Source organism: Falco rusticolus, chromosome 11, assembly GCF_015220075.1.
Source record: "Falco rusticolus isolate bFalRus1 chromosome 11, bFalRus1.pri, whole genome shotgun sequence".
Lineage (NCBI taxonomy): Eukaryota > Metazoa > Chordata > Aves > Falconiformes > Falconidae > Falco > Falco rusticolus.
Window position 1 is genome coordinate 17,007,434 of NC_051197.1, and position 22,976 is coordinate 17,030,409.

Here is a 22,976-nt window from a genome sequence, read left to right on the forward strand (position 1 = left end):
GCTGGCTGGGTCTCTGCCCTCAACTAGAAATGACACAACTGACCCAAAAGCAGAGCTACAGGAATCACACTTAAGCCATTCCTAGAAAACTCTACAGAAAAAGATCTAATTAATTATTTAACACAGATAGCAAATAAAGCAATATACAGTTATTGGGGTGAAACGGTAACTGTAGGTGGCTCTGATTTGATTTACAAAAAGAACACTAGTATCAGTTCAGCCATGGGCTGTCTTACCTACATTGGATCCTACTGAATCAGTTTTTGTGAAAAATTACCACAAAATCTTATCAAACCCAGAACCCAACACACACAATGCATAACATTCAACTATGTGCCTTAGCAAGGAAGTGTTTTTACCATGGACTAGGAAATCTTCTAAATACAGTGGGGTGGAGAATAGTAGTGGCATCATCTTATTTTTTTTTTATCAGTTCTTACCCAGCTAAAATCTCTTTAAGACTTTCTACTGGGCGAGTTCATCATTGAAAGCATAGAACAAACTTTTATTACACAGAATCTCTGTTTTATACTGCTTTTCTGGCCACGAACTTTCTGAGCAGTTAAGAAACTTTCCTGCTTCCTGAGGGTCTGTGAACGAACACTACCTGACTGCAACCATAATTACATAAGCAAGTACACTATGGACCAGAAACTGTTGTGATAGTTTTTCTGTACATATTTGCAGCAGCAAGATATTTCATCTGACTGACTGTATCTGAAAATTGCAACAGCATATTAAGAATGTTTTGGGGAAATGCTAAATCAAAATCTCATTTGAAAAAAGGCTGAGAGGTGAGATGCTGGTAACACCATCATTCAAGGGCTTCTAAAACTGTCTAGAGAGGAAAGCTCCCAGAAAAGCAAGCATGGTGAATCTGTTTCTTCCTAGAAAATTGAGTGGCACTTTGCTATGTGATGCAGACAGTAAAACTAAATTGCTTTAAAAGAAAAATATTACAATCCCAAAATACAGTCAATTCAGTCTAGCTGTATCCAAGAATTCTGCAGCATGACACATCTTGTAAAATGAACAAGGCAAGAACTACTGTAGCTGTATCTTACACAGTTACCAAAAATACAAGCAACAATCTCAAGTAAATGCCAGATCCTTAGGTAGATAGAAAAATATTTTCATCCTTTTCTTTATTAAAGAAAAAATACCACAGCAAATTCTGTCTCAAAATGAGCTAAAAAATTAAATACTAATAAAATGATCAGCTAACACCAGTTAAAAAAGAAACAAAGAAAAAAGTTACCTTTGTGAGTAGTAACCCTATTTCTAACCATGAAAAAAAGAAAATCAGGGATGGAGAGCCATAAAAATATCACCATCATTTGGAAAATGTTGTCTTCCTTTTAAAGGTATTTCTAAGATTTCAAAGATGAAAAATCTATGTTACAGTGATTGAATATGAAAAGGAAAGAAAGACTAGATTAGCAGAATGGAAACTGTGTTGAGCTGAAAAAAATACAAATTTCTAATTTTACAAGTTAAATCAAGTCACATATACTTTGACATAAATCTATTCTGTTTGTAGACGTTTAGAGGTAAAAAGCTACCTGAAGCTGCCAGCAACTTTAATTCCAGATCTGTTTCTTACAAATGCACAGGAAGAAAAAAAAAATTAGTGTCCTGGATAGCAAAAAACAGGTTGAAATCAAGTTACTGTACATCTTTGTATCATTTATCAATGAAAAGTATACAAGTCTCCATGATGACCTTTCAAAAACCAGTCATGGACTGGATGTAACACTTTCTGAAATTTTTCCTTCACACATGATGATTTTCAAAAAGGTTTTGATATTTTATAAGGAGCACAAGCAGAACTAAATGAATAAAAATATGGTTGTAAGTGTGTGTATGTTTAAGGTAAAAAACCCCAAAATTTAACAGAAATATTTGCTACTAGCATGTCATATATAATAAATGACAGTTTTATTTTTAAAAAGTGCACACAAGCAGATCATTAGCACTTATCAGTATTTGTTAAGATCGATAAGCATTTGTAAAAAAAAGACGTCAACATTCTATACAATATAAATAACTAACAACAAAATACTGTGTTTAACAAACAAGTATTGTCTGTACATGAACTAACATGTTTTCCATCAAAAAATATATATTCTTTAAATACACATTCTAATTTACATATATTTAATTGAATGCACTACTTTTCAAAACCATATCACAGCATATATCTATAAAAAACAATTATTAGCCCTGTATCAGCTGATTATTTACATGTGTTTAACCTGAGGCTTAAGTCAGTCTTATGACAGCAGCCTTTGTACTCACACACAGGGGAATACTGTCCCACCTTGCTGGAGCTGTGTCACTGTGAAAGGGCACACCAACACATTCAGAGCTTAAACTTTACCTGTATCTAAAATACCTTCCTACTTATGGTTGTAAAATATTACTACAGTATACTCCTGATCATAACGGGACGTAGGGAGAAAAGGCTGGATGGGACAGCCTTGTGGCAACTCCTTCATGCAGCGCAGTAGCGCGTGCTATACTGGTGCTAAGCTGCAGGGAAAAAGAGGAAGCAAACCCAACGTGCTCTAAATTTTTGCCTGTATTAATAGGATAGGTATCATTATCTTGGGCAATTAAATTTCTACATTTACAGAAGTATAATGACTTATATATCATATAACTTTTAATAATTAGAACACACAAATTACTATGCAACCAGTCCATGTGTGTTCTCTCCCCCCACATGAACTGAAAGGTAATCTGTGATCATCTGCATTTACTGCAGACTGAAAGGATGCACATAAGACTTTACAGGACAGCACCTAACACGATAAATTCACAGACCAATATACAACTTTGTGTGCATACCCCACACTTACACACCTGTCACTACTGTCATGCAGTCTGCCTTTTCACTTCTGTTGCATGAATAATACAATTCTTTATATCAGTAATACCAGGTAAATTTTCCCTATGTGACCAGCCAGCAGGATATACAGTAATGATTGACCTGCTTTTCCCTGCCCATGACAGAAGTATTCCTTGGGAAGAACTAACATAATAGTACTCAGCTCTGTAAAATACTATAAAATCTCTTGCCTCCAACAAGATTTAGAAACAAACCTTGAAAAGTTTCTCTGTTACTAAATTCTTATTTATTTCTCTATGATAATTGTTTCTCTATTATTAACTAAATTAAAAACTAAAGAATTCAACCAAACATTGTTATGTATGAAGCTTTCAAAAACTGCACATAGTTCCGGATGCTCTGGCTCTTGCTCTCCGACTTCTGCAGGCTGTTCTCCAGCTCTTTCAAATGAACTTCATGGTGCTTTTCGTTCTAAGGAAAAGAGAAATGCAATCCTACTTAGAAATAAAATACAAATCAATCAAAATAATAACCTAAGGCAACTGGTGTACTGTGCTCAGCTCTGCGGCCCCCAGCATAAAAAGGCCATGGACCTGTTGAAACAAGTCCAGAGGGCCACAAAGATAATCAGAGTGCTGGAGCATCTCTGCTATGAAGACAGGCTGAGAGAGTTGGGTTTGTTCAGCCTGGAGTAAAGGTGGCTCCAGGGAGACCTTACAGCAGCCTCCCAGTACCCAACAGCAGCCTGCAGGAAAGCTGGAGAGGGACTTTTTACAGGGGCAGGTAGTGATAGGACAAGGGGAAATGGCTTTAAACTGAAAGAGGGTAGGTTTAGATGAGATATTAAGAAATTCTTTACTGTGAGAGTCTTGAGACCCTGGTAAGGTTGCCCAGAGAAGTTATGGATGCCCCATCCCTGGAAACATTCAAGGCCAGGTTGGATGGGGCTTTGAGCAACCTGATCTAGAGGAAGTTTCCCTTAAAGACCTCAAAATTTTGAAGCTTTGTGTTGTCAGGACCAAACTGAACATGTTTGAATACACTCATAATCCAAAAAAGGCCTGGGAACGTAAAACCTAACCTGAATTTTTAGCATGAAAGATTCCTAGCATCCTAGATCTGTTATGAACTTAACACTCACTCTCATGTTGATTTTTCAAGGAAACATCTGTCACTGATTTCTTACGCAATATGATTTTTGATGCCTTGTATAAATTAGATGATTGATAGCAATATTATTTGCTCATTAGATTCATACCTGATGCACACCATATATCATTTGTTGTATAAATACTACAGATATTCAGGTATTTCCTTTTAAGTCTATTACAGATTTCAGATGCTAGTTGACTAAAATTAAATTTTAAAAAATACAGAATTACAGTCATCAGATTTAAATCCAACTTTAGAAAAAAATAGTAAAGTTAGAATGAATAACTGGATAAAGTTACCTTCACAGTCCTATTTTGCTTCCAGTTTCACTATAACAGGTATAAGACCATTTTATCATTTTCCATAATGCATTCTCAGTTATATGTAAATGTAATAAGAATAAAAACCAATTAATCAATTTAGAACGGTTCTTCTCTCATATATATGTATCTTTCACATATGTATTTTAACTGTAGGCTTCAAACAGAAAGCATTTGAAAACATACCTGTGACATGACCTGGAAACAAATCTGTCCCTTTCTGGGACAGAAGACAAGAACATTTTCTTTTTTATCTATTCTACATTAACATGGTAACACATTCCTATGAAAAAAATATTTGAAGTAGAATAAAACACTAGCCAGTGTCTGATTTTGTTTTAAGAACACTTTTGTCTTGAGTAAATGCAGACATTAAGTTGCACCGGACACAGACAAAAATTAGTTAAAGCATACTGAATTCAGAACTGTTCTCTGATGTCTTATTTATATCTTGATCAGAGTTTGCTTTTAGGTTGGCTTGATTTTAACCTTGAATGCTTCAAGTCAGAATACAGCATGTTGTTTTTGAAAGTCTAGGAGAGTGACAGTAGAACTTTTTTTAGTGTCTTCTGTATTTGTTTTAAATAGCTCTACAGCTTATTATCATTTATCACAGGACAAATCTCTAACTATATCAAAACTTTGATTAAAGCAAATTATTTGCCACCACTAGTCTAGGGAATTCAGCTTTGTCTGACATTAATAGAAAATATGCTGAAATTTTCTGGATTAGATAAAACAATAGAACAGACTTCTTTTGAGATTACTCATCCAAAATACCTTCTTAGACTGTGGCTTTGCTGAATAGGTAAGCACCAACATATCAAAACATGGGCATTTAAAGGCTTAATACTTTGGAAAAAAATTAGATTATCTCTTTTGTTACTAGCTACATTTATGTCCAACATTGGTATATAAACTGAAAGCTTTTCACAAATTTCCATAATATCAGATTCTTGTTATCAGCTCGGGGGGGGGTGGGGGGGGGGAGGGGGGGTAAGATACCACTATGGAACTGTTACGCAGTGACATATAGAACTGTTATTCCAATTATTATATGGAACTTCCTTTCAAATCCAGGTATGCTTACTGAACATGATGATTAATCTGAGAGGGAAATTACAACTTCATACATATTTTTTCGTGTTTGCCTTGCTGGGAAAACTGGATTGAATGAAAGATGTAAACTCAATATCATTCTAGTGATTTAGTTAGACTGGGCATCTGTTAAATCTATTAGAAATGTCAATATACAAAGTGTATCATCAAGTTGAATTAATCTGCTGTCTCCAAAACTGTGTATATGTTGTTTTAGTAGTGTTTTCCAGTAAAAGTAGCTTTTACTGTAAGTAGTGATGTGTTAAGTAATTCCTGAAGTTATCAACAGTATTATTTACTCACGTGGTGTAATACACAGAGGAGTTGTTTTCTCTCTTCTTGCCCCTTTCTCACTTCAGTTTCAAGAACCAGCATTTTTGTCTGAAGGGCTTGTTCTTTGTATGATATTTTTTCCAGTTCTTCAGCTACCTAAATAGTAATGAGAGAGAAATTATGTATATTTACTTTCACTTAAAGCCCAAACCAAATTATTTTCTTATACCTTAGCATTAATAGCTCTATTTCCTATTCTATCATTTAATACCTTAGTTATTTCCTACACAGAGAAATTAAACCTGGGAAATAATTGGATAAATTTGAAAGAAGTTTCAATTTGGAAAAACATGTAGTATTATTGGAAGGGAGACAGTTTTGCCTTAACTTACAAATGAGTTAACAAAGTTGTTATTCTTTTCAAACCAAATCAATACCCCCAGATAGTATTGAAAAAAATTCAGATAGCTTATCTCAACATGATTAATCCGAGACAGAAGTTACCACTACATACATATTATCTGATTAAACTAATTAATTCACTGCAGCCTTAATTATATTTCCTCTTCCATTTGATTTACTGCTTGCATCCTTTCTACAAAGGACAAATCTCTGCTTAATATTGAAAATGTGCAAAGGCTTCCTCTGAAATGAGAAGGACTTCAACAAAGTTCTTATGGGCTGCCTATTCCAGAGAAAACAAGAAAAAGGCAAGATTAAGCTTTTGTTCAGAATCTTTTTGCCATGTGAGTGGGATTTAATATTAGGTGGTTAAAGCATTTTGATTGTCACCAAAAAAATGACAGTGAAATGTTGGCCCACTGAACTTCGTCATTTATTTCAATAGAATCCGAATTCCACAAAGTAGTTTAATTGTGCAATCCATATTTAAACATGCAGAATTTCCCAGTAACTTTTTAGTATTGCTCCCTACATCTAGATCTTACCCCATCTTTTCTTCTCAAGCATATTTTTTAATGCTATTTTAAAACAGAAAAAGGAAAACAATATTAGGAAATGTATTAGATCATCGGTACCATTTTCCTCCCTTCTTCCAAAGCAGATTCCAGTTGCCTGGTTAATCCATTATATTCTGCAATTTTCTCTTCAAGCTGTAATTTACTGCTCTGAAGACTCTCATCTTCCTTTTTAAGCTGACAAGCAAGTTCTTCATTTTGAAATTCCATCTCTTCTAATTGCCTTTATGCAAAACAGATTAACACATAATTCACTATAGCAGAACAGTGTAGGAATTAATTACTGTCAGATTTTTTAGTTACCATTTAAGATCTTCATATTTCTTCTGAATGTTACGGTTTTCTTCTTCTAAGGAAAGACTGCACAAGGAAGTTACATCATCTTCCTCCTGTAAAAATGACAATTCCTTTCTAGTTGAAGAGACCTATATACAGGATATTACAGATCAAAGTAAGCTTGCCTATTAAAATCTAATCAAACAATTTAACTGTAATTTCAGGCAAACGCTGTATTACACTCAAATATACATGATATTTTCTTTAAAAGAAATAAAATGCAGCCAAAGTAACAGGCTAAAACTTTGTGTAAATACTTTAAGGCTGAGAACCTGCTATGTAACAAAGTGAAGCCCTAACGCAACCCATACGCTGCTCATGCAGCCCTGTGTATTAGGGGTTGGCCAGGTTTACCTCCTTGTGAACTTTGACTCTGATTTAGATTCCAGCAAAAATAAGTTCCCTCACACTACAGTCACAGGAAGCACAAAAGTAATACCGCATATATATATATATACACACACCTTTACCACATGACGGCGTAGCACTGGCAAGGAATTTCATGAAGTAGTGAGTATCAAGACAGACAACCAAGTTCATAAGAAGAGCTACATCAGTAGCAGCAGCTAACAAAAGCAAGAAGCCAAACTGTCTTCCCCTACCCAGCATCCAGACTCACAAACTTTTACATCTTTTCTTTTAAATCTGTTAACAGTAGTGATGAGATTACTGTTATCTTGCTATCATCCATCTACAGCAAATTAGTAATAAATCACCACATCAGCGGCCTGCTGGTGCCATTATTTAAGAGGCAATGCCATCCTTCACTGGGCTACCTCAAGCAGTTCCATCCAGTAATTTGAACTAAACTGGCTGATTTTTTTAATGTGAATTACAGGCTGCTCAGCAAGCAGGCTGGTAGTTGCAGAAACCTCTAGCAGAGGGGTAGTGAACTGATGCCCTGGTCCACCTGAACCCAGGTTTCTGCACATGGTCCAGTTACTTCAAAGAAATTTTCCTGAATTCTGGTCATAGGACCAAAGGTCAGAATCTCTAAAGAATGTCACCAAGATTTAACACTGAAATTTAACTACTGTTCCACCAGACTGGTGATTATATTCCCAATTGCTTCACTGTACTTACAAGGATTTTTTTGCATTTATTCAGGAAAACATGTAGTTAGATTAAGTTACATATATCATTACATATATGCACCTCAAAATTACTTGTTGCTTAAGTACTTATTAAGGAAAGATGGATTTATGAACTTATGAGCATTCCTGGAAGGAGTATTTAAAATTATGCAAATAAGAACAAAATTTGATGATCATCTTGACAAGAAATCTAAAAAAATCAAAAACTACTTTTTTTTAATAAGCATATAAAGTCTATAAGGACACAGAGACTCACTGTATTTCAGCTGGTTTTCCTACTGACAGGAAGATTAAGCCCCTTTCCTACCCTACTGATTCAAATGCCTTTGTCTTTTGTGCTAGCAGAGTATTCTCTTTAACTCAAAAGCACATTAAAAGGAGAGAGAAAAGAGAACAACAAAACCCTTTAAAACTTAGCCCTGCCATTGAAATTGATGTCACAAGGAAAATAAAAAGCTGAGGAATATTCATATCCAGACTTAAGTACAAGCAGTAGTACTAAAATATTGCTAAAAATAGAAATGATCCTATTAAAGCATTTTAAAAATACTTTATCAATGAACAAAATGAAATCATTAAAAGTTATACATCATCATCAATACAATTTATGACTATTTATCAGAGAAAATATTGTCTGGTTTATAAATTAGTCATTAAAAACAAAACTAATGTGAAATTAAATTATTCCACTCAATACAAACAATAATTATACTTGCACATTTATTTCCAGGGAAGAATTCTGCAACACATCTCAGGACATCAGTATTCAAAAGGATCAAGAATGCACTTACTTAAAAGATACAGGATCTTAAAGTAACTAGTCTTGTCACATACTGAATTAATGTAAATACAGTTGGCAATAGTTTTATTTGCACTATGCTATTTCTACAGAAGACTTTTTTGATTTATGAAGCAAATAAAGGAAACTGCACAACTGTCACACACGCTAATAGGAAAAAAATGTTCCACTTTCTTCCACATAACTTTCTTATTTATCTTTAAAAATCAGCATGTTCTAAGCATCTGAACCTGCAGCTCCCTAAGGGTTTTGCATTTCTTTGTATGGATCCTTTCCCAGGACATAATAAGCTTTTCCTGATATCCTTGCTGCTTTTCCTCAGCTGCTTTCAGCAAGTCACAAACATGTTCTAACGCCTTAAACTCAGCCTCTGTTTTGTCCCTCACCTGCACAGTCTCATCACAGGAGAAAAACGTAAGTGTAAAACCATAAATCAACTGTTGTAATACCTAATGGCTTTCCATGTGTGTAATAAATCTGAAATTCTACACAAGCTGCATAATATCACCTATTGTATGAAATACTGACAAAGTTACAAGTTCACCACTGGAGAAATTTCCATCTCTGACTACATTTCATTAAAGACTCAGTAACACTCATAATGAACATTTACAAAATTATGCAAGTGTTAGCAGTTCATCATGCAATATCCAAATGTATTTTATTTTTATACAGTATGATTTGGGAACTGGCATACAGACACACTAAGCAGCCTACAGAAAAAATTCTGACCATACAGCTATTGCAGTATTTGGAAAGAGGACAACACCTAATGCCATCTGAAGCTATGTGCAAATATTACTTATTGGTTCAGAATTTTCCTTATTACAACTCAATCATGGAAAAATAAAGTTAGTATGAAATAAAACACCTAAAGGTGCTTCTCTGAGGACTAATTCTGTTCTCCAAAACAGAACATTGCAGACAACACAAAACCTGTCCCTGCCTCAGCTTAATTGCTTAAAAGAATATGTATTTTGATGAGCTATGGAACTGAGGAAATTTGTTTTCCTACCAGTTTTGCATTGTTTTCTGATGCTTAAGAATGTGCTAACTGTGTCCTAGTATTCGGCTCCATCTGCTGAAAAACAAAAAAAACTCATCCCTGCATGGTTTCTGTTTTAACTGCCAGGTAAAACAAAGAAGTCTTACAATAGGTTTGCTTCAATACACAACTTTCACAGGTGTTTTGTTGAAAGATCTAGTTTTAAAATCAACAAGAATAAAACCACATTTTTAAAAATAAAAGAATTCTCAAATTCTAAAATAGCCCCACTCCTTAATCATTACTCTAGAAATGATTTCTCACCTGTTTGCAATTGATCAAAAGAGCCACCAGCTCACAAGTAAGAGTTAGTAAAACTTTCAGTGAATTTATAAAAGTTTTGTACGTTTGAAAAAAAAAAAAGAGCCAGTGTCTTGTGACTTCTAATAAGTGGGTCACAATAATGTAGGAAAGATCAATGTCCTACAGAACTGTCTGGAAACATGCTATATCACTGCAAGACTTACCTTATCTGCTTTTAAGCATTTGTTTTCTGTTATTCTTTTGTTTTCATTTAAGACTGTTGCATATCTGGATTTCAATTCTTCTACTGCTGTTTGTAATTTCTGTACCTAGGACAACATATATTTTTCACATACACTTGCAAGGTGTTTCTTTTAAATATAGAGACAATAGAATCATTAGTAAGAAGCATAAAGGAAAACCTTTGATTTCTAGATAGAATCTCAATATTTGTCATTAGATTATTTACTTTCATTATCCTACTCATCACAGCAAATATAAAAAGGTAGCCAGGAAAAGAGCACTCTTGATATCCACATTGTGTTTTCAACAAGGGAGAATGAGTCGTGCTAAAGCAGCAGCCAACTTGACTCATCCTTCTGTCCCCAGGTAACAAGTGTCATGGGCAGCTCCCATCTGGAGTCACCACAGCTACCCAGGCAGGGAATTTCATCCCACTCACTGCTTAAGGCTGGCGGTTTGCTGGAATCTCATCTTCCATCTTAAAGCTGGCAGCAACTTTAATTGTGGTGATGCATTCCACGGACAAGGCACACTGGTTATAGCTAGATTTTGTATTGTGTCTTTTCTCTTGTCAATGATTTTAAAAAGACTTAAGTGAAGAATGTCAGTGAAGTGGTGTCTATACTATAGCAGAAACATACAACTTGGAATCAATGTTCTAAAATTTCTTCTCGTGAATAAAGCCAAATACAAAAAAGCAATTGATAAAAAAAGCTCATTTTAAGTCTGATTTATATGTTTTGCTGGTATTTTCAATATGGAGCTACATATGTAAATAAAAAACCTCTTACAGCAGTACTTGAATGCTGGTTTATTATCCTTAGGAACGTGGAAATAAAGATGTCCAAGGAGAGGTAAAAATATCATTGGATATGTCTACTAAAGACATTAGACTCAATTTTTTTTTTAAATACAATTTATTAGATTACTAACTTGCTTTTTAGGAAGCAAGTCTTTTCTAAGCAAGTATGTAATTAACTCTGTTGGCTTCAATGAGCTTCAGCTGGGCTTCACACAATTTAATAAGGATTATGCATCCTAGTAATAATGGGGAGACTATTCTTTGATATGGTCTATAATGGCACTCTCTTCCATCATCCCCGATGTTACAACAGTATTACAATCACCATGACAACAAATCTGTTTTATTACAAATAAAATATCATTTCCTCAAAACTGCTTACAAATTTATAAACCATACTTAAACATTTCAAATATACTGGTCACCTGATTTTTGTACAGTTCAACAAGGTTTTCCTGCAGCTTTGCCTTTTCTTGCAGATTTAGCAGCTCACTTTCAACAGTACTCTTTTCCAGTGTAGCAAGGGAAGCCTTGATTAAACCATGGGAAAAAAAAAATTTAAGAGTGTTATTTTAATAACACAATCTACCATGTGATATTACTACAAAGTGACCTGCAGGCATTAGGAAGAGTGACACAATTGTCTATCCTGTCAATCAAAAATTATAGCCCACAGTTCATTTGTCAGCTCATGAGAACATTTACTTTGGAGGATAAATACAATCCAAAACCTGTAAAGCCTTTAAAAATTGAAACTAGTAATTGAGCTAAACCCAGTCCTTTGATTTCAAAAAGTTTTACAAACAAACAATTTCTAGTTAAGCAGCTTTGTAGCTACTGTCAGTAAAATAAATGGTTAAGCAGATAGATGATTAGACAACCCTGTTCCTAGCTTTGCTATGGATTTCCACTGATAAAATTTAAATGTCTCATTTTCACTTACTGCAAAACATGGACAGCAAAATTTATTCTACAGGTTTGGGATCTCTAGACAGAGGGCCCCAAGGGAATTAATGTGGTTACTCCATTAATGTATCTGAAATGCAGAGTCATTCAACAATGTTTTATAATGATCTTACCTTTAATTTTTCATTTTCAAGGTAAATATTTTCGTTTTCAGTGTTAACAGAATTCAGCTTTCCAAGAATTTCCTTATCTGAGTTTCTTCTCCATTCCTCCTTTCTTTTCAGTTCTTCCAAAAGGTTTGTGATCTGCCTTGTTAGATAGGCAAGAACTCTGTGCAATATATAATGCTTGCAAAACTCTTTATGCAAATTAAATTGTACCTTAACACATACTCCTTCATTGTTCTCATTTTAAGCAAAAAAACCACAAACAAAACAGAGAATGCATTTAAGCATCCCAAGAAAGCAGTATCTATAGAAATAAGAAACTATCCAAAAGAGCGGTCCACCAAGGAAGTAAGTGGTCCTTGCTCAATTATAAATTCATTACCTAGAATGTCCAAGCATGTTTCCAAGACAACTTACTGTACAAAATTGAATTGCATTGAATTTATAGGGTCTGTCAGATAACGTCCTACTAAGAACATTCCATAGCTAGTTTAGAAATGGTACTTTCTGTTATCAAAAGCAACAAGTTGTGCTATGCCTCACTATTTGCTTTTCATGTTAATAAACAATGAAATTTGTTTTGCTCTTTAGCCATACACTGCCTAGTAGAACAAGTCTGTTGGAATGGTAGATTTCAAGCAAAGGCTATTATTTTCAGCTAAAGTAAAACCAGCAAAAAAACTATTGGAAGCAGGATGAGTACTTGAGGGAAATATTATAGATGTTTCCATTTTTTGGTTTGTTTTTTTTTTTTTTTTTTTTTTACACTTTCCTAGATGCCTCCTCATATACCCTGGGCAAACAGCAGGCTAGACAGATAGGACTGACAAGTACCTGCACTGTTAAAATTTTAACATGTACTGAAAATATTTTCAGAAATGTCAGATTTTCTGAAACACAAATATAAGTCAAGCCAATTTAATTTGAGCTGTTACATATATGAGGATTAATCAAGTTCTTTGTAAAATACACATTCTGCCTTAGACCTAGAATAAAGGCACCTACAGTTTCTTTTGCTTCCTTGAATTACAGTCCATGTTTCTACTGACAGAAAAGGTAAAAGGATATTTGTCACTGTCTGCCAAAGAATATGGCATATCCTTCATGTACATTAAGATTTCATTGTGTAGTTTGAATAAGGTTGGACAATTCTGTGTTGCTTTTCCTTACAAGAATAAACTGTTCAAATGTGCATCTGAGAGGAACCTTTCTCTATCCACTAGTGGGGTAAAACATTAGCAGAACTGAAATAATTTCACCATCATTAGTCTGAAGCAGAAACTAGAAGCCTAAGAACCATCTAAGAACCTTCTTAGGCTTAGAAGCCTAAGAATCAAATTGTTGAATCAGTTAATAAGTGGTTCTGAGGAAGCAGCATAGTAGCTACTATCAAGTTCAGGCTAATTGGAAGTATGCAGGGGAAAGAATATACTCCTTACTTGTATGGGTGAACGACTTTTTTAAAAAAGGTTGTGAAACACAGCAAAGAGAAGGCTAAGAATGTTAAATTTGTTCTTGTTTCCAACTTCTAAATTCTGCTCAGAATTTTAAAATATGAATAAACTTGTTTACATTGTCAACACCAACTACTACACTACTAAATATCAACACTGTGTGAATACAAACAAAAAAACTATCAGTTTAACTTACTTGTTAAGTTCTTCTATTTGAATTTCTAATGCTGTCTTTTCTTCAACCGTTCTATCATGCTGGTTTTTCCAGGCATCAGATGCCAACAGTATCTCAGACAGTTTGACTTCCTAGAGAATACAGGAATTACACATTATGTAAAAAAATATTGCCACTGGACAATGTCATCTAGTTCTACAACTTTTAGTAAACACAAGAGCTATTTAATATAAGATGGCTTTATTGGATCTCCCTAGTACAAAGCAATGTAAATTTTGTCTTGGATCAAAAGAAAACAAACAAAACCACTCACTTGTTAAAAAATTAGTCTATGTACAGACTTACCTTCAAGGCACAGACACAGTTAAACACTGGCACTTTATACCAACTGTAGAATACAACAATATTTCAAGATTTAAGGTGAAAATATTTTCATACAAAAGTATTTGTCTCCAATACACCTCTACTACATATTACATAAATTAAGACAAAAATAAAATTCTGCCAAAACATTTTAAGAATGAAAAATAATACTTAGGTAGGAAATGCAAAGAACTATGGATAATTAACAAACACATGCTATCTTGAAGTTCACCAGGTCTTCAATAGGGAAAGAAAACAATAGTGTGACTACAAAACATCAAGAGTTCAGGAGTTAGCTGCCATCCCTCTGTACTGCTAGGTGTACTTAAAGATCCACTTACTGCCTTCTCACAAAGATCAAAGAGGAAAAAAGACATTATTAACCATCTCCTGGTATACTAACTGGAAAAATATAACTTCAGTACTAACACATCCAAAATGATGGCAAGACATCTGAAAGTATGAAAACATACTCTTATTAGGAAACCTACATAAGGCAATAAAGATTTCAGCACAGTTTTGATCCACCTGGCCTTTTTGAAAAATTACACACTGTAGGGACATGCAAGGCAAGAATCTATGGAACAATTTGGATTAAGGAATTTTTGTATTTATATTTTGAAAAGGTTCAGAGCAAGCAGCTTAGAAACAAAGCTAAGCATCCACATGAAATGTCATACACTGATAAATAAAACGGACTTCAAACCCCAATCATGGATTCTCATTTAGTACACTGTACTTCTGAGTTAGTGTATATCTGTAAAGGTCCAACAGGAAGATCAGGAAAGGTGTAACTGAAAGTTTATCAGACTTTCCTTACTTATTACAGTTTGAGGTATACAACATCATGGCTTAAGACATTCACTAAATTTTGACAAAATAAAGGCAGTGAATGTAGTAACAGTTTGCATGTCACTTAAACCTTTTCCTTAACCAAGCAGCAAAATAAGTAAAAGGTACAAATGCAGCATGATGAACCAACTTTTTCCCGTTTTCCACAGCTGAAAGTCTCCCAATTGTTCCCCTTAAAACCATACAGCACAACATTGCTCACAGCATAGTCACTCACACGTTCTCTTATTCTGGAGGTTAGATTTTCCACAGCTGCTTCAAAGTGCCGAGCTCTTTGTTTCTGGGACCTGATTGCTTTTTTCAGAGCAGTCTTCTTTCGCTCACTTGCTTCCTTTAAGGCTAACATCTGGTGCTTGTATTCACCAATTCGAAGTTTCCACTCTGCTATTTTCTTTTCTAGAGTCTGCAACATAATTAAACATCAACTCTTTCCCAATGCAGGAAGCTGACCTCTCTAACTTCATGAGTTTTGTATTTTTCATCAACATATCACTTGTTATTTAAATATAAATGGAAAAAAAAAGACCAGACATTAAAACAGTACATGATGACATACAATAAAAGCAATACTGGAGAATCGCAAATGCAATTATTAAGGTGCTACAGCTTATAGAAAGTATGACCAAGCTACCAGTAGACAACTATTTAATAGAGACAAGTGCAAGTTCCATTCATATAACTTATTACTCTGCCAAATTACAGCAATGTCAGTAGGCTAACAGTGTAAATCAATTTCTCAAGTCACTGATAAACATCCTAATTGTAAGAATGATTAATGCATTTGTTTCTTTCACTTGAATCTAGGTCTGACACTTAAGTTTATTCACATAGAACATAATTAAACCCAGAATAGCATGCCATTTAACCTACTGACTACATTAATGTACCAGCCTTATTCAAGATACTATTCGCCAGTTCCTATAAAATATGCATATTATACATATGAGAGGATATCTGTTAGTATAGGTCCTGCTAATGACCCCACAATGTTTCCACAATCAATGAAAAACATATATGGTTTTCCAAGTAAAAGACAGTCTAAGGTACTAGGACTCACCAAAAGGTAAAGTACTACTTCAAAAAATGAAATTACAAAAACCACCAAATATGCAGGAAGCAGTATTTGTATCTAGATGTTTATAGGGCATTTCGTAAACAAAAATGTTACTTGGCATGGGTGTGTGTGTGAGGCTGGGGTGGCATGAGAACACCTTCAGTAAATACAGAAAATCTGACTCTATAGGGACTTCTTTAACTGTTGGTATAAATCTGTGGATAACTAGCTAGCTGAAAAGGGTCACATAGTCATAGTCCAGCTGGCTGGACAAAAATGCACATGGCTCTCAGCTTATCTGAAGTAAAGCAAAATACACTGTCTTTGGCTGTCCTTGTTACACAATAACAGGAAGATTTTTTGGGGAAAAGAATGTTGCAGGTGGGAACAGAAAACTACAGAAGAGAAATTAGGGGCGGGCTTGGTATTTAGGCAACTAACCAATAATGAGCTTAACTTTTGTAATATGTATGAGCTAATTATAAGAAGGCATAAAAGGTGACTGTAAGAGACAATAAACGAAGCCTGCTGATCACTCATATTGAGTGACTGTGTCTTCCCTCCGTCGCAACATAAATCAACAACTGTTATCCCCTGTTATAACCGCAGGAGGTCACAATCACACTAAGAGTAAGTGCTCTGGGCATTATTCAGTGGCAGAGGTAAATTTAAATTGAGATTTCATAAGGGTAACGCTAAGCTTTTGCCAGCTGCTGTCCAGATATTAACCAAATCAACAGGATTTAAGCTAGCAACTGACTTCAGCACTTCAAGAGCAAACAAACAAAACTTTTAAATGAAGATTGAATGAAAATACAATTGTATATCAAGTTACTTTATCCAATGAAAATGTTTTTGGAATTCTGTAGCTGTACTAGGTAGAACAAGAAAGCAGGTTTTGTTTAGAAGAATACATGAGGCATTTATAGACACAGATGTGACTTTTTTGGAATTGAGTTGCTATAGACTCCTTAACTTCAAATGATACAATTACTAGGGAATGTATGCTATCAAAAAAAATTTGGATATTAGAAGTATGTTATTGTTAGCCAATATTTTCTGATTCACGCCTATGTTCTTGACAAGTTTCAAATACTGAAACTGAGGCCTCATACAGCTCCAGACTCTGACATACGACCTTGTCCTTGCCTTGTTCTAAAGTCATTAACTGATGGAAATGTCCAAATTTACCACTTTCTTTTTAGAACAGAAAATAGAAATAATTTCACCTACCTTAAAGTGAAGTTAAGCATTAGACTGAACTGTTTCTCTTTCAGTCAATATTAAGAGATTTATTTATTCTTTCAGTGTCAATAAAAAGAAACAAGTGATTCACCACCCTTATCTGACAACACAGTCATCCTGGGGACTTGTCTATCTCTTTTCATGGACTATATGGAGACTGCCTCAGGATCGATATCTACCTCCTAGATAGCAGTTAGGTCAATGCAAATGTTTTTATGTGTGCTTAACATGTCTTCAGCAGAACTGCTAGCATGCACAAGTTGAGGAAAAAAAAATCCTTTGCAATTAAGATTGTGTAGTCAGACTGTGCAAAATATAAATGCTAATTTACTGTTTGAGATTTTTTTCACAGAGAGTTTGATTTCAAGCAATACTTTAAGATTTAACTCTCACACCCGAGTTAAACTGACCACAGTAAGGCTACTATTCCAAATAAACTGAAACACAAATGAAAATATGTTGACCTGTATTTTCACTTTTAATTCATCATTTTCCACTTCTTTTCTTTGAATCTGACATAGCAGGTGAGCTTGTACTGCTTTTATTGATTTTGACAGATGGTCTTCTTTCTGTACATTGAGCTAAGAAAGAGAAATAAACACAAATCTGTTGGTCTATGGAAATATGCTATATGATGCTATCTATATTCTTTCTATTTTGCTGTAGTTTCTAACTGAAATTTGAATGCCCTCAAAAGCTGGAAAAGATAAAACATGCTCTGCAAGTATATTCACAAGCAGTAACTTGTTAATAATGTTGTTAATGTTAAACAGAAATCACAAAATTTAAAATTCGTAAATAAGACTAGTAAATTGGAAGAAAACATTCATTCTAACAGAACTGGTCACTCACTTTTTCAAGCTGAAGCCTGAATGAAAGTTCTTTAACATGTTTCTCCCTTTCAAGTATTTTTCTTCTGAGATTCTTCATGGGAAAAAAATAACAAAAAAAAATGGGTTTCGTGTCTGTACACAACAATGCAATGGTAATGCACACTGATGAACATTTCAGGTCTAAAACTAAGATTCCACTTTGTGATGATAAACCACAAATACTCCCATTTGCCACTGTCACTTGAAATTGTATGATCCCATGACATAGCCATTTTCAAATGTACAGCACAGAACAAAAAGAGGCAGAAATTTTGATTTACTTACAGTATTTTGGGTTTCATTTTCACTTAACTTCTGCATCAAAGTTTCAATGTTTTTAATGTTTAACTGCAAGACAGAAGCAGGAAACATCAAAAATTACTTCTGTATATAATTGATTTAGCATTTTTTCTATGGCTTTGAATTTGGAACATATAATTTGCTACATATGAATATAAAAGCTTGTATATGAGCTACTCAAGAGTCGACTGGTTTAAACCCTAAAGATTCAATTTATTTTGCACATATAACTTTGTAGCTGAATAAAACAAATGAGGGTAATTCCATACACCAATTTCTTTCTTTATTTTAGCTAAAAGGACTCTAAATACCATAAATATTTAACAGTTCTTTAAATATAGTCAAATAGTAAAAGCTATTTTAAAACTCATAATATTTTGGAGACTAATATGAAGTATTAAAGCCTTTCAGGATAGATAGGTGAATTTGAAGATTGAACCAGAAAGCATAGGCTATGAGATCACCAAAAAAAAAAAAAAAAAAAAAAAATCAACCTACATTAACAGTTACTACGAATCCAAAAGAACTTAGGTGCCTATAATATTGTCAACTAAACTTCTCATTTTAAAGCGTCTGATTTTGGGGGTGGTGTAACTTCCCATTCTAGAAAAATCAGTTTGTGAGACTTTCAGATTGTAAACCCTGAACGCTTTAATTTCACTAGTGAAAGGATAAACCCACTGCCTCAGGGTGGAACCTTCAGCATCAAAAGGTTTACTACAATTCCTTGCAAAACATTAATTTTATCCTGGCCTGCATGGATTTCCACATAATGTTCCATAATCTTGATCCCATGTGTATTTGTAGAGTCCGTACATAGACCCCTGTTCTGCATCTAGGTTTCTACCTCTGCATGTACTGCAAACTTATAAATACTGTATTCAGTAGTAGTCCTATCCTTTCCTGACTACACTGAGTCAGATTTGCTACCAGCAAAAAATACATCAATAGGAATGGGCTTTTGTGACCCCACAGTAAGTTATCAGCAAAACCAGAAGCGCTTAGAGACTTCCCAGAATCAAGAAGTGACCGGAAACCTGAAGTACTCACACCATTTTTCTGTTCTCAGGAAATGGTGTTCCCCACAGTTAGCTCTCTATGAACTTTCTCTATAATGATCAACAAAAAGCTTCATACTCTAAGACAGCTAACATTGTCCAGGAGAACTTGAAAAATCAAGAATATTAGTTTTGAAATAAAAAAAAAATCAGAATAAACATCAATCTCTGTCAGCTTACAACAACAAAAGGCTAGCTTTATGACTTCCAAAAGAAAGCTAAGAAAGTCACCAATAACAAATCATGTTTAATTCCAAAAGAAATCTACATTCATCACTCCATCAGGTTTCTACGCAAGTTCCATATGGCATTGTCACAGAACTATCAAAACTGGCCGGCTACAACAAGGCTTCTACCATCCCATACCAGGTTAACCTCAGTAAGTAGTTAGCACACCTTGCCCCAGCACAGCCACCAACCCCCCACAAGGTTTCAACAGTTCATCTACTGTCCGTGCTGCTTCTTCATCCTCTTCAGGCCAGTCCACCCTGCTTCTTGCCTCTACTGCATCCTTCTCCTTGTCTCTCCCACATCCAGGGCACTCTCTCTCCTCCCTCTGCTTCTTCCAGGTCTCTCTTCATCTGGGACTCCTCTTGCATACCCCTTAGAGCTATTTAACTACTTAGCAGGAACCAGCTGCACCTTATCCACATCAGCCAACCCACCGCCCCTGAAGCCAGCCCACAGCTGTATATTGTTAATTAACCTGCCTTCATTCCTCTATAATTCCTCCGCATGGCACTACTGTTAAACAGGAATTCATTGTGATCTATCTCCTGTTTTAACATACATAGCCCACCAAATTCCTTCCAACTTTGCAGGAACTTTCTTAGTGCACAGGACATAATAACAACAGAAAATTTTCCCAATATGTCCATTAAAGAAGATGGTAAGACTAAATGTTAGTGTAAGACTTGTGTAAGTAATGTACATTTGCATTGGTTCTATGTTTATGCCTTATATATTTTCTTATTTGGTGCTCTAGACTGTCAGATTCTTTGCTTATATCAGTAAAATATTTTATATCTTAGATGGCTATGATAATCCTTTTTATACAGCTACATCAGGGAACAGTTTTCTGGCTTCTCCAGATGGCGCATGAATTTTTCCCTGAAATAGCACTTATAGCTATGTAACATTTAGTATCAGATACAGTTAGGACATTGATCTTGCTAACTGAAGGATATCAGCCTAAGTCAACTCCTCAGGAGAATCATTTGGGAGGAATTTGACATATCTAAGAAAGACTTCCAACTTTCGAAAGCCTGTGATATCACAGGATGCACCCACACACTCATCACTCACAGAACACACCTAATCTCCAGGGCAAAGGCAACCAGTTAACCCCTGGTGACAGCGGAGGCCAAGTCCTGCTTAGACACTGATGCTACATTTCACAGGGGAGTTCTTCCAGTTCGGAGGCAGTGATGGCTTTTCTCTTTTCCCAGTTCGGAAAAGCTCATCACTGGGCAGGGCTGCACAGGAACGCAATGCTGCCCATGTCGTGTCAAGTCTGGAGCCAAGTATCCATGCCTACCACCTAAACACATCCCTTCCCCTGCTTTCTTGCTAAGCACCGTGAACCTGCCACCGCCACCCTAACCCCTTCCCCAAACACCTCTCCTGCCTCCGCCATCGCACTCCAGCGTGATGGATGCCCTTGTCAAACACAAAGTTTTCTGTTTACTACTCCCTCAGTGCTCCACTGACTACAGATTCTTTTTCAGAAATGGATTGTCTTGCCTTTTCCACCCACCAGGACCCATTTCTCCTGCTTTCAGCCTGTGACAGGTGCATCTCCATCATAAGGATTTGCCAGACTAAAAGTTTATATTCTTACATCCGTATTTCCTCGGCAGAATTGAGAAAATGAGTAACAGAATTTGGGAAGTTCCCAACTAAAACAATCACTTCCTCACAGAACCAGAACGCAGACTGCTCTGCTTCCAACTGTTGCCGTAAGGCAAATAACTACGCTCCAAACATCTAATGCTTTTTATTTTTTATATATATATTTGTGTGTCGTGTTTTATTACAGGCTTACATTTCCTGGGAGATCTCAACTTGTGTAACACAGTGCAGGCCTCTATAGCTTTTTCTTTGTTACACAACTGAAAGTAAGTTCTTGAATTTAATTACTTCAAGTGAAAGCAGCATTTTAGAAGATTAAATATCATCTTTCATTTATCCGAGCGCATCTACGTAAGCAGAGGGGAACAGACAAGACTTTTTCCATAGTTTACCCATTCTTTGAAATATCACGTGCTTCTCATCTGTAGCTGGGAAGTAAATTTTGAAATAGCTGTTTTGAATCTTGTTAGCAAAGTAAATAGAATGAAAAAAGTCAGGCTTAAGAGGAACAGAATGAACTTGCCTCAGCAGCGTGAGGAAGAAGTTTTTCCTGAAGATCAGAGTCCAATAAAGGAGCAGCGGAGTTATGCACAGGTAAAGCTGAGGATGCCTGCGATGACGGCATTTTGTTTCAACGCTGTGTAACAAGACAGTATATGTTAACATACGTCGGTGTTCTGTGAATCAGTAACTGAAACATTATCCGCATCCCAGGTAGTTCCCACTGGGAAACAGTGTGCCACAGCAAGTAAACCCCAGCCTCATCGGGGGGTTAACGCAGTTAGGGAGCTGAAGTCTTGCACGCCTGTTCGTAACTTGTCATCACTCGAGCAGCGCCGAATCACGCGTTTGGGGCACGGAAATCAAACCCCGCCGCAGGCAGCTGAACGCACAACGGGGGGCAAGGACGGGGCGCACTCGCAGCTGCGGTTTCCCACCTGCGCACCCCCCGCGCGGAGGGCGAGGAGCGGGGCGCAGGGCACCCGCCGCGGCCCTCGCCCCCCGGCCCTCGCCCCCCGGCCCTCGCCCCCCGGCCCTCGCCCCCCGGCCCTCGCCCCCCGGCCCTCGCCCCCCGGCCTGCTGCGGGCCCCGGCCCCCCGCCCCCCGCCTCTGCGCCCCTGCCCGCGGCTCGGGCCCCTGAGCTGTCCCGCGGGGCGGTGCCACCCCCAGCGCCCCCTCCCGCGGGGCAGCGCCCCCTCCCGCGGGGCAGCGCCCCCTCCCCGGTGTCCCCGCCTGCACTCGCCGCCGCTGGGAGCCGTTGCCGGGGTGACCGGCCGTTGCCGCGGCGCGCTCCCGCGGTGGCGGGCGGGAGGCGGTGGCGCGCTCCCCGCGGCCGGCCCCGTCCCGCGGCCGCCCCCCGCCCCGTCCCGGGGGAAGGGTCTCCCGCGGGTGTTGGGATCCAGGGGCGCTGCGAGACGCGGCTGCACCGGCTCGCACCGGTAACCC

The 22,976-nt window shown here is 36.6% G+C and overlaps 1 protein-coding gene across 2 annotated transcripts; it reads right to left on the bottom strand.

Annotated features, from left to right (window-relative positions):
* Positions 1 to 1,920: 1,920 nt before the first annotated feature.
* Positions 1,921 to 22,405, bottom strand: ODF2L (outer dense fiber of sperm tails 2 like). Of its 2 annotated transcripts, XM_037404810.1 has the most exons (14): positions 22,088 to 22,405; positions 18,607 to 18,676; positions 18,302 to 18,373; positions 17,914 to 18,030; positions 15,368 to 15,553; positions 13,957 to 14,066; positions 12,313 to 12,448; positions 11,659 to 11,763; positions 10,413 to 10,517; positions 9,131 to 9,286; positions 6,975 to 7,078; positions 6,732 to 6,894; positions 5,725 to 5,850; positions 1,921 to 3,322 (listed from the first exon to the last, which is right to left on the bottom strand). In XM_037404810.1, the coding sequence occupies exons 1-14, from the start codon at positions 22,153 to 22,155 to the stop codon at positions 3,194 to 3,196; spliced, it is 1,647 nt and encodes a 548-aa protein (XP_037260707.1). In that variant the 5' UTR covers positions 22,156 to 22,405; the 3' UTR covers positions 1,921 to 3,193. The 2 variants fall into 2 exon arrangements, with proteins under 2 accessions (XP_037260707.1, XP_037260706.1); XM_037404809.1 differs by lacking the exons at positions 9,131 to 9,286; positions 22,088 to 22,405 and having other exon boundaries at positions 6,975 to 7,060; positions 18,607 to 18,665.
* Positions 22,406 to 22,976: the final 571 nt, after the last annotated feature.

Excerpts from the sequence above, each read along its gene's own strand:
- ODF2L (XM_037404810.1), bottom strand. The coding sequence starts at position 22,155 with ATGCCGTCATCGCAGGCATCCTCAGCTTTACCTGTGCATAACTCCGCT. Across the intron at positions 15,554-17,913 it reads AATTAAAAGTGAAAATACAG|ACTCTAGAAAAGAAAATAGC; the intron begins GTCAACATATTT and ends ATTATGTTGCAG. Across the intron at positions 6,895-6,974 it reads AAATATGAAGATCTTAAATG|GCAATTAGAAGAGATGGAAT; the intron begins GTAACTAAAAAA and ends TTTTGCATAAAG.